At 42.5% G+C, this 12,331-nt stretch overlaps 1 protein-coding gene across 1 annotated transcript in view; it reads right to left on the reverse strand.

Moving 5' to 3' along the window:
- Window positions 1-1,520: 1,520 nt before the first annotated feature.
- Window positions 1,521-12,331, reverse strand: part of DRC8 (dynein regulatory complex subunit 8) — a 36,896-nt gene continuing 26,085 nt past the window's right edge. Inside the window, exons 3-7 of the mRNA XM_082248854.1 lie at window positions 12,252-12,324; window positions 7,403-7,482; window positions 2,393-2,435; window positions 1,849-1,915; window positions 1,521-1,754 (exon numbers count right to left, since the gene is read on the reverse strand). Coding sequence (XP_082104980.1) covers window positions 1,642-1,754; window positions 1,849-1,915; window positions 2,393-2,435; window positions 7,403-7,482; window positions 12,252-12,324 — 376 coding nt within the window. The 3' untranslated portion in view covers window positions 1,521-1,641. The remainder of the gene's footprint in view (window positions 1,755-1,848; window positions 1,916-2,392; window positions 2,436-7,402; window positions 7,483-12,251; window positions 12,325-12,331) is intronic.

Below are 12,331 nucleotides of genomic sequence, written 5' to 3' on the forward strand. Positions count from 1 at the left end.
GTCAACTCCCCTATATACTGTACATTAACAGGATGATGGTATAATGGGGAAGGAATGGGCCTTGGAGAAAAGAGCTGAATTTAAAGAAGAATAAATACATTTTGAAATAAAAGGATTAGATCTAGCCATGGGAAACAATAATATGGGTACTGTCACGCCTACCCTAGCATAGTTAGTCAGGTAGTATAGCTGGTGTCTGTGTTCTTTGCCTATAGCAACCCCCTTTTCCATGAGGCAAGCAGGTCTACTGGTACATGGTTGCCCCCAAGTCTTATACACAATGCTATAGTGCCTATCTACCACGCTGGAGCAGGCGCAAACTGAGCACAGTGAACAGGTACTTGCAGTTGGCAGATAGGCACAGTGATCCAGTGAAAGTCCAGGTTTCGGGGAATGCAGAGTACATAGAGTGGTAGGAGGCTTTTTGATGTCAAAGGCAGGCGGAGTCTGAGCTTAGTCAAAATTTTTTTTTTTTTTTCAGTTTTCAGTGGGAATTTATTAAAAAAAAAAAAAACATCAAGATTTTACCATTCATCTCCCAAGCTTAGTCAAAATTTGATCCAAGGTCCTCAACAAGGGAATCCAAACTAGCTTGCAGTGCAGGGCTAAGATGCAGGACTAGGCACAAGGAGAAGGCAGGGAAACAAGGAGCTTGAAGCACGTGTGCAAACACTATCACAAGCAAGAGTTTGGCTGGCTTCAAACAGGCTTGGTCTCCATCCAGAGGCTGACTACATCAAACACTTTGCAGGTGAACAGAAGGACAGGGAGAATGTTGCTCAGCCAAAACAAGGAAGCTGGAATAAGACCAGCAGCTGTCATGGAACAGGAGCATTACACTCGTTGGCATCCTAACAACCATAACTCATCCCTGCTGTCAGTGGAGCAGGCCAGGAAAGGGAGGGACAAGCATGCGGCCACCCACTTCCTGGACCAAACCAGGCCACATGCCCCTAACATGGGGGGGGGGGGTGATGAGGACAAGGGTCTCTTTCCCATAACCTTGACCCAGTGGTTGTGTGGGGGGGGGGGTGACTTTTTGGAATTTGGAAGGGCCCCCCCCCCCCCCAAGAGAATGAATATGGGGTACATACTCATCGCTTCCGTCCCTTGTTGGCACCCAATGACTTTCCATTTCTCCTTGCCGCTACAGTAAACAAAAGGGGTGGGACAACTCAGTGATGTCACCTAGTAATCTCTCCTTTGTTTACTTTAAAGGTTGGGAGAGCCAGCAATGTCATATAGCGGTAATAATATAACGATATATGTAAAAATGACAAGATTCTCAGCAAAATTATTGCCTTCTGGCCTTTAAACTATATGTCTACGAAAATAAGTTTTGGGGTTTTGGATAGAGAGGGGAAAGGTTAGACCCTCTATCACATTTTTGTCTGTATCTATATCCATCAGAAAGATTCAGCCTTCTCCTACTGATCATTGTCACCAAAAAATGGCCTTACCAGTACTTTTGTAAATAAAATTATGAATAAATGAAAATGAAACAAGCACATGTTAAAATTAAATGATATAAAACTTTAATGCAGCCTTGAAATCTCAATACTTTACTACTAATACAATACTTTTAAATTATCAAACATGGCCATAGGTTTCTCACTGTATGCAACAAATGTCCTTGAAGTATTAATAATCTACGACCATCATTGACACATAGTCCTTGTAAGGAACAATATTTTTGTCTGGGTCAACTGCAGCTGAGATCATTTCCTCCATCTCTTCTTGTGTAAATGGTTCGCCTGCAGTACAGACAATATACAGACAATATAACTTGTTGCTTATTTGTTTACATTATGAAGAGTGCAATTTCGATAGGCTTGCCGCATACATTACCTTCTTCTGTCATGTATTTAATCAACTCTTCTTTTGTGAGGAATCCCTTTTTCTTCTCATCTAAAACCTAAAGAAGAAAATATATACTGTAGTTTTGACATTGTCTTATTTTTTATTGATTTATTTCAGGTACTTATATAGTGCTGTCAATTTACGCAGCGCTTTTACCTATACATTATACATTCACATCAGTCCCTGCCCTCAAGGAGCTTACAATCTAAGGTCCGTAACTCACATACATACACAGTAGGGCCAATATTTTTTTTATACAGGATCCAATTAACCTACCAGCATGTCTTTGGAGTGTGGGAGGAAACCAGAGTACCCGGAGGAAACCCACGCAGGCACAGGGAGAACATGCAAACTCCAGGCAGGTAGTGTCGTGGTTGGGATTCGAACCAGCAACCCTCTTGCTGCTAGGTGAAAGTGCTAACCACTACACCACTGTGCCGCCCATCTGTGCCGCCGCCGTCTTGTGAGTGAGTCTGACTCATAGCCAACTTGCTCTGGAGAAGTAGGACTAAAACAAAACACAATGACAAACCTCAAATGCTCGTTGAAGGACATCTTCTGCAATTGGCCGATACCTATGGTAAATTCAATAAAGAGTAAGGAAATGTACCAATAAAAATTAATAAGATAAAATATGTGAAAAAAAGAGGTTTCCTATGCACTAGTATAAGATTACAAAAATATCAAAAAATTATATGAAAAATAATCTGCCTATTTTCAAAGGACACAGAAGAGGTTTTTGGGTCCTATAAGGTTGAACAATACCCTGGGACTCCAGGGTGCAGAAAAACAGTGGCAAGAAAAATATGTGAATCCCTTGGAATTAACTGGTTTTCTGCACTAATTTGACATAAATGTGATCTGATCCTCAACACAACTCCTCATTCACAACAATGTGCATAAGCTCATAACACACAAATATAATTGCATACTAGCACATTATGATATTGCTTTGCAGGGGGAAACTTTTTTTTCAAAGAGTTTACTACCGCTTTAAGTGACGCCCTTGCGAAGAAGATAAGTATGTTTCCTCTCCTGCCACTTGCACTGCTGATCTCTGCTGTATTGTATACATTCTGCCTTCTGAAGAATCTGTCGAATCCGACACTTCTGGGAGTGTTATACTCCTGTTCTACTGCTGTGCTCAAAGATTCAATCTGCTGGCCACTAAAGCCCTGTGCACACTAGTAGTTTTTTTTTTTCGTTCAACCCAGCAGGGCTGAACCAAAAAAAAAAAAAAACTGACAGCTCAGGTGGAGCAGCTGTACTAACTTTCTGACGTTAGTGCAGCGATATCTCCTGCTATACATATTGAGTTTCTGATAGGGAGAGGGCCCCTCCGCCAGAACATTCCGGTCAGCGCTTTCAGAAATTGGCAATTATCAGGAGTCGATCGGCAGACCTTTTTCGATCATGCCCCTTCAACAGAAGCTTGCGCAACGGCCAGCTTCTGTCGGACTGACTGTAGTTCACACGTGCCGAATGTCAGCTGGTTTCTATTAAACCGCCCGATGCAGCCCGACATTCAGCCTGTATGTACTAGGCTTATGTCACTGCTGCTCAAGCCATATTACATACATAACAAATAAACTGTAGTCTCTTATCTGCCCAAAGTTCAGTGAGAAAATGTGAAACTATTAGATATCCACTTTCATAAATTGTAACGTTTCGGGGCGATTCAACTCAATTGGTGCATGCGATTTGAAGAAGTAGTGCCAGTCCAGACTGCATTTTTAAGGGCACGGCAACCCACTTTTATTTAAAGGCATAAAGAAAGTTCACAAAACAGCAATTTTCCCTTGCAGGGGATCCACCATTACTGTATATTTGTTAAAGTGGAGTTCCACCCTAATTTTATACTTACCTCCATCTTCTCGCTCCGGGTCACCTGAAAAAGAAATGGATAATCGCATTTTTTTTTTACTTACCTCATAGCGAAGAAAATATTCTTACCTTACTTCCTTCTTCCTCCTTCCTCGGCCACGGCCCGTCGTCACTTCCTGGCTCTGCAATGATTCCTGGGAGCTGAACGTCATAGCTCCCAGGAATCATTGCGCCTGCACCGGCCCCGACGTCAGTTCCGGGGCGCGCGTCATCCCCTTCTAAACAGCTTCTGGGCATGCCCAGAAGCTGTGGAGGGATGACGCGCGCGACCCGGAAGTGACGGCGGGGCCGGCGCAGGGCATCATGGGACCGAAGAAGGCGGAAGAGGACGCCGAAGAGGATCTCGCTGGCTTCAAGCTGCCCACATCTGAGATGGCAGCGCTGGACAAGACGTTTTCAAGGTAAGTATTTGTCCTAACAGGTAAGTGCAACCCGGGACAGATCAGAGGCTAGCCATTGTGGAATGCACTAGCCCTGACTGTCCTGGGGTATTTTTACTCCGCTTTAAATTCAGCCTCCTGGCTTACTCACATGCCACACGGCTGCTTCAGGCCTCACGCCTAGGCCTTAGGTCTGCTCCTCAGACCAACACAAGTGTCCTTTAGCCAAGCTCCCTTGTAGCTTCCTTGGGATCAGCTTCCTACTGCGCTGTTGCGGAATAGGTCTGCCTCCTGCAGACCTTTAAGCTCTGGCTGCCAACTGCGGCCTCTCCCTCTCAGGGAAGGTGGGAGCCCTCCTGACTCCCATACACAGACCTCGTGTCTGTCGGTTGGAGTCCTCCTGACTCCTCGGGTGCAGGTGTCTCCAACTGGGAGCTCTGAGTGCTAACCCTGGGAATAATATGAACCCAGCCCACAGGTGTGCAATCAGCAGGCCTGTCTTAATCAAAACCAGGCGTAGATTGCCAACACACACAGTGACCCGGGGTCGCCTCTCTACATATCCCCCCCCCTGTTTCAGAGGAAAAAACACATCACCTTTCACACTGGCTGCTGGCACCTTTGTACCTACTACCACCCCCAGGGTTTTTTTACTTCATTTCAATATTCCTTATTTTGGATCTAAGGTCGCAGCTTTACATATCACTTTATTTTCATCAGCGCACTTTTCACACTTTACACATACAGTGACCCAGGGTCACCTCTCTACAATATCTACATAATATGACATTTAAGAAAAGAGAAATTGTATTTTATTCTGTGTAGAGTTTAGTACAAAGTTAGTATCTAAATAGGAGTACCAGTTTACGGTTTCCCGAACTCACAGTGACAACCCCTCTTACCCTCAATATTTATGTCCCTAACACTGTCACATGTCCCCTCACACAGTCACTCAAACATCAATTTAACCACTTTAGAACCGCTCACAGTAATACTACTGCGGCAGAGTGGCTCGTTATCGTCTGACGACGTAGTATTAACGTCGTCAGACACTCCCCCTTCTGGGCGGCGCTTGCGCGCCGCCGGAGGCTCGCTCCCGCTGTTTTCATTCCTGCTCTTACCCAATCGTCGGGGATCGAGTCTGGAGATCCGCCCGCTGTGTGTAAACACAGCGGGCGGATCTCCATAGTGACAGGGAGTGACAGATCGGACTGTTCAGCATAGCTGGACATCCGATCTGTCCATGACTCACACAGTCACCTCCCCCCCTACACGTCAGTAAGCACCAGGCATACATTAACCCCTCCCTCTCCAATAAAATTAACCCCTTCCCTGCCAGTGTCATTTTTACAGTAACAGTGCATATATATAGCACTGATTACTGCAGTAATGTCACTGGTACCCCCAAAAGTGTCAAAAATGTCAGTCAAGGGTCCGATCTGTCCGCCGCAATGTCGCAGTCCCGCAAAAAAAATCGCAGATCGCCGCCATTACGCGTTAAAAAAAAAACACCAAAAATGACAGAAATCTTTCCCTTTGTTAGTAAACGCAATAACTTTTGCGCAAACCAATCAAAATACGCTTATTGCAATTTTTTTTACCAAACATATGTAGCATAAAACAAATTGGCCAAAAATTTTTTAAAAAATTGGTTTTTACATCTTTTTTGGGGGGAATTTCATATAAAAAATGTTAAAAATATTGTTATTTTTTCAAAATAAACGCTCTTTTTTTGTTTATAGCGCAAAAAGTAAAAATCGCACAGGTGATCAAATACCACCAAAAGAAAGCTCTGTTTGTGGGAAAAAAAGGACGTAAATTTCGTTTGGGTACGGCGTCGCACGACCGCGCAATTGTCAGTTGAAGTCGCACAGCGCCGAATCGCAAAAAGTGGCCTGGACGGAAGACAGCAAAATCCTCCGGTGGTAAAGTGGTTAAAGGAAATGAGCACAAAAGTCTTCTAAAATTGCTGTGGTTATGTACAAGGACTTACTGTATACTGCCCTCCTATAACAAAAAGAGAAATAACCTAAAATAAAACATAGCCTAGATCTGTTGAAAACAAATTCTTCTAAGATGACAAAATTATGGGACTCATGGAAAGTAGATCTACCTGATTTGGATAGGGAAGATTGGGAGGACTGCCTTGAGGATAGTGTTAGATTTCTGATTTCTTCGAAAGATTAATTGATACAGGTTCATTTCCTTCACAGAGTGTACTATACACCCCCCAGAGGCTGAGCAGAATATATCCCCAATGATCACAAGAGTGTCCTAGATGTGGGAATGAGGAGGGCACACATATTCATAAGTTCTGGACCTGCTCGGTCATACGACAGTAATGGACTGAGATTTGAGAGCACATTTAAGGCCCGTACACACGATAAGAAAAAAAGGGAAATTTCGTCCGATGACCGATCTGCCAATTTTCGGATTGTTAGTATGGTGCTTTCGAAAGCCGACTCCGACTTTTCGGCCGACAAAATCCTGATGTGCAGGCTATGTAATTTTTGTCGTCCATCAAAACAACGTCCGATTTTCGTCTCATTAGTACAGATTTTGACGGAAAAAAATCTTAAGAGCAAGACTAGGCATGCTCAGAGTTGAAAGAACACATACAAAGCAATCAAACACATGACATCACTTCTGAAGTAGAATTCTGTCCTACGGGAAAATTCGTACGAAAATAACCTCTTCACTTCCCACATCAGACTAGCATGCCACAAAAATGATCGTGTGTACGGGGCTTAACTATCGCCTCCAGCTTTCGCTTCCGCTATCTCCGGAGCTTGCCCTGCTGGGTATCCCGGATGATGCGCAGGGGCCTCTGTGCACCAAAACCCTGATAAATGATTTGTTCTATTATGCCAAGAGGGACATTTTTCTAAAATGGAAGGGCCCCCTCTATAGGCTCATGGGAAAGGTCTATAAATGCAGCTCTTCCTATGTATAGACTGACATACATCAAAAGGAACTGCCCAAAGAAGTTTTATAGGGTCTGGCAGCCATGGAAGGCCTAGCAGGCAGTGGCTGTTGTGACCCTTCTATAGCTTTCTTTAGGGTGCACTGGGTATGACAATGGTTTGTTTTTTGTTTTTTTGTTTTTCTTGCACTTGATTGATGTACCTGTGTAATTTCTGAGAAATGGACGTGTTCTAGCCATTTGTAAATCTTTCTTTCACCGGAGATGTGTTTCGTCATGACTTGTACCATGTCTTTGTTACAATAAAGGAACAGTCTGATTGTTAAAAATAAAACATAGCATAATTTTTCTTTACCTTCTTTCCAATAATACTTTAGTCATCATTGGTAAGAACTTTTCAAAGCGAATGAAACCTGTAGGCTCTTCTTCCTCTACCTAGGTGATCAATGGGTAACAAAAGATAATGAAAAGAAAAAGCAAAATCTATGACAAGAATCTCTTATTGACTAAAGTTGTTCAGCGGTAATAACTATTTTAAGCTAACCTGTGGTTAGCCTAAACAATAAACTAGGACATGCAAGCAAGGCTGGAGAGCTGTACAATAATGAGTGCCTGCAGCCAACAGTGAAGCACGGTGGAGGTTCCTTGCAAGTTTGGAGCTGCATTTCCGCAAATTAAGTTGGAGATTTGGTCAGAATTAATGGTGCCCTCAAGGCTGAGAAATACAGGCAGATACCTATCCATCATGCCATATCTTCAGGGAGGCGTGTGATTGGCCCCACATTTATTTTGCAGCAGGACAAGGACCCCAAACATGCAGCCGGTGTCATTAGGAACTACCTTCAGCATAATGAAGAACAAGGCATCCTGGAAGTGATGGTTTGGCTCCCACAGAGCCCTGATCTTCACATCATCAAATTTGTCTGGGATTACATGAAGAGACAGAAGTATTTGAGGCAGCCAAAATCCAAAGATCTGTAGTTTGTTCTCCAAGATGTTTGGAACAACCTACCTGTCGAGGGTGGTCACACCAAATATTGCATTGATTTGTATTTCTCTGCTGTTTATTTACTTTACATTTTGTTAATTGATTAAAAAAAAAACTATAAACACTTCTATTTCTGAAAGCCTCTTAATATACAGCATTTTTTCACACCTAAAACTTTTGCACAGCACTGATGTGCATGCCAGTTTAAATGTCTGCAGTTTATAACTGCTAACAGCTTTATTTGTTCAACTAAATGGAAAAAAAGAGTACTTATCCAGCAGTAATCTAGAATGGTAACACCAAGAATCTAAACATTTGTTGTAGCTAAATAATACGTGTTAGTACCTATAACAATTTTTTTTTACCTTTTTTTTTTTGAACACATAAGTGAAATTCCATTCTTTGCTATGTGGCTGTTTTAAATCTCTTTAAATGCTCTGCAGGTTTCATTTATTTTTAGAGGGAAACTATCAGAATCCATTCACACATATACATTTAATTTACTATGCATGCTACATAGGTGTATACACACTATACATCTTTTGTTGGTAGATTTCCATTAGATTTACCTTCAACTATGTAGTGCAAGGGCCTGCCTGATTGCACACAAATTGAAAGTGTTTAGGACTGACCTCATATTATATGGTTTTGGTAAATCTAAAGGAAAACATCTAAAAAAAATTGTATAGTATGTATCCAGCTTTAGGCTAGATGCACACAGGCGGCATTTAGATCAGCTGGCAATATATCTGACTCTGAGTCCGCATCTGCACTTTTCTCTGCAAGTTGTCTATCTTTAAATGTTATTACCGCTTCTGACCAGTAGATGGCGATATATGACAATAATATATAACTGTACTTATTCTTAACAAAAGTAGAGTCAGTAAATTGTAGTAATTATCATTATTATCATTATACAGGATTTATATAGCGCTAACAGTTTGGGCAGCGTTTTACAACATGGAGGCAATCAGTACAGTTACAATACAATTCAATACAGGAAGAATTAGAAGGCACTAATCATTGTGTATGTCCAATGTAAAAAAAAAAAAAACATACATGCAACACATCTTTGCAATATATGTACGATTCCCTATGTTTTATTCATTTATAGCTTAACTCCAGCAATCAGACACAATTATTACTATTCACTATTTCGCAGTAGGGCCCCCTGCAAGGATTTAACACTCATTTAGTCTAGGGGTGCAGGGGTAAGGTAAGGGGTACTCACCTTAGTCCTAGCTCCAACAGGCTCCCTCTATCCAAGTGAACAGTGCCCTGCTGCCTGTTTAACCACTTCCCGACCACCCGCAGCAGTTTTACTGCAGCAGGGTGGCTCTCCTGCGCAAACCGACATAGGTCTACATCAGTCCCACGTAGAAAGCTAGGGGGTGAGCGGGCCCCACCGGCCGCGCACTCCCGCCCCCACTCGGCAGCGGGAAAGCCAATGTAAGGGTCAGGTGACTCCAATTGCTGCCTGACACCCGTGATCGCTCCCCGCTGAGAGAGAAGGACGGTTGGCTGTTGTAAACACCTCTCCCTGAAATGATCACAGAGCTCATGTGATCCTTCTATATAGGATCCCATGTCTCTATGGTCATTTCACAAGCCACGCCCCCCCCCACAGTTAGAATCACTCCCCTAGGCTCACATTTAACCCATTGATCACCCATAGGGTTAACCCCTTCCCTGCCAGTGTCATTATTACAGTAACAGTGCATATGTTTAGCACTGATTACTGTAGTATTGTCACCGGTACCTCCAAAAGTGTCAAAAATGTCAGTCAGGGGTTCGATCTGTCCGCCACAATGTCGCAGTCCTGCAAAAAAACGCAGATCGCCGCCATTACTAGTAAAAAAAAAACCAAAACAATAAAAATGACATAAATCTTTCCCGTAGTTAGTAGACGTGATAACTTTTGCGTAAACTAATTAAAATACAGTTGTTGTGTTTTTTTTTTTTACCAAAAATATGTAGCAGATAACAAATTGGCCTAAAATGTTAAAACATTTTGATTTTTAAATTTTTTTTGAGAATGTCTTATAGCAGAATGTGAAAAAATATTGTTTTTTTGTTTTTCAAAATTGTCGCCGACTGTGATTTTTTGTGGCTTCACAGCCAGCTTCCCATTGCGCATACACAAGCCCTATGAATGGTCTCCCCACCTCCTGGAACCTGTGACCTATCCCAGAAGGTTACGGGCAGGGGGGCAAGCGTCTGCTTGGATTGCCCAGACGATCCAAGCAGAAGAGAGAGTGTGTACCTGCCAAAACTTAGTGACTGCCCCCCCCCCCCTCCCCAAAAAAAAAATCTAAATATGGAAGAGAAAGGGAGGGGGAGTGGGAGCAAGTACTTGCCAAAATTAGGTACCTACTCCCCCCCCCAACCCAAAAAAAATATAGTGGGGGGGGGGAGGAAGAGCGGACCTGCTTTTGCTACAATATTTAGCTCCAAGCAAGAGATCTCTCATGCAGAATTTTTTTTCTTCTGCTAGATGTCCTCATTCTGACTGCCAGCATCATTTGATTCACTTCTTCTGAGCCCAGGTCATCCATGACAAGCCCCAGCTTTTGACTGGACAGTGAAAGGAGAAGCAGCATAGTGACTGGCTGATCTCTATGCAACTCTGCTTCCTATCAGCATGCTTCTTGTCAGCACATTCATTTTTTGGCTTCTTGTGTTGCTTATTCCATTCACACTCAGTTCTGCTACACAGAAGATACTGATAACAGGTCAAATTCAGATTCTCACAATGTCTGACTTTAAATATACACGTGATGATGTTTTAACAACTACAGAGCTGCAACAACGTTTTGTCTTTTATATCTTCCTAGAGTTTACATTTAACCTTTTACTGCAGCAGGCGGGCTCTGTTACGCGAAACAACGTACCTGTACTTCGTTTCGTGTAGCAGATAGTGGGGGTGCGCGCACACGCCCATTGGCTAGAGGGGGAGCCAATCAGTAGGTCCTGCGGACACGATGTCCGCTGGGCACCCGCGATCACTCCCAATGGAGACAGAACAGCAGTCTGCAGATGTAAACAAGGCAGACCGCTGTTCTGTCAGTGATGAACACCCCTGTTCTCTGTGTTCATTCAGTGTGAATGAACCAGGTCTCTTTGTTCATTCAGTGAATAAAACCCCCACACAGTTAGAAAGCATCCCCTAGGCACACATTTAACCCTTTGAATGCCCCTGAGTTAACCCCTTCCCTACCAGTCTCATTAGTACTGTAACAGTGCACTGATTACTGTAGGAATGTCACTGTTTCCCCAAAAGTGTCAAAAATGTCAGGTGTCCGATCTCTCTGCCGCAATGTCGCAATCCCACTAAAAATCGCTGATCGCCGCCATTACTAGTAAAAATCAAATAAAAATGAGATAAATCTATCCCCTAGTTTGTAGACACGATAACTTTTGCGCAAACCAATCAATATACACTTATTGTTTTTTTTTTTTTACAAAAAATATGTAGTAAAATACATATTGGCCTAAACTGATGAAAAAATTAGATTTTTTATTTTTTTTATTGGGAATGTTTTATATAGCAGAAAGTAAAACAGATTGTTTTTTTTTTTTTCAGAATTGACACTCTTTTTTTGTTTATAGCGCAAAAAATAAAAACCGCAGAGGTGATCAAATACCACCAAAAGAAAGCTCTATTCGTAGGAAAAAAGGACATCAATTTTATTTGGGTAAAGTGTTGCACGACCGATATCGCAAAAAATGGCCAGGTCTTTCGATAAGAGATTATCATGTAAAAAAAAACAGATGATCATTCGTCCGATTTTCTCATTGTGTGTACCAGGCATAAGGCTCTGTTCACGATTCTGTGTTGTGGAGACGCAGGTGTTTCCTGCAATGTATGGCATCGTCTGCTACTTGTGTTGGCGTGATGCAGTGCTATTCAATCTGAACGGCACCTAACGCACCTTGCCAGCAAGTCATTTTGAATGGGCCGCCCAATAAAGCGCACGTTAATGTGCAAAAAGAAAAAAGATGAGCCTACTTTAATGCATTGCACCTCAGCAGTTAGGTGTGAACCTAGCCTTAAGGTCAGGGGCAAGGTTAAATGTTAGAGGAAGGCTAAATCTGGTTTGGATTAAAGTTTAACATAATCTAGTTTTTTTTGGCTGGATTTTGGCACTAAACCTCTACCTGGGTCTTGCCACCAAAGCCAACTAATATTTTAAAATTACCAACAAAAATATCTTACCTCTGCAAGCATATCATGAAGTTCTCCTTCTGTTGGGCAACATCCTAATGATCTTATGATTGTTCCAATTTCTCTGTAAA

The sequence above is a fragment of the Pelophylax lessonae genome (genome assembly GCF_965119305.1).
Source record: "Pelophylax lessonae genome assembly, chromosome: 3".
Classification (NCBI taxonomy): Eukaryota; Metazoa; Chordata; class Amphibia; order Anura; family Ranidae; genus Pelophylax; species Pelophylax lessonae.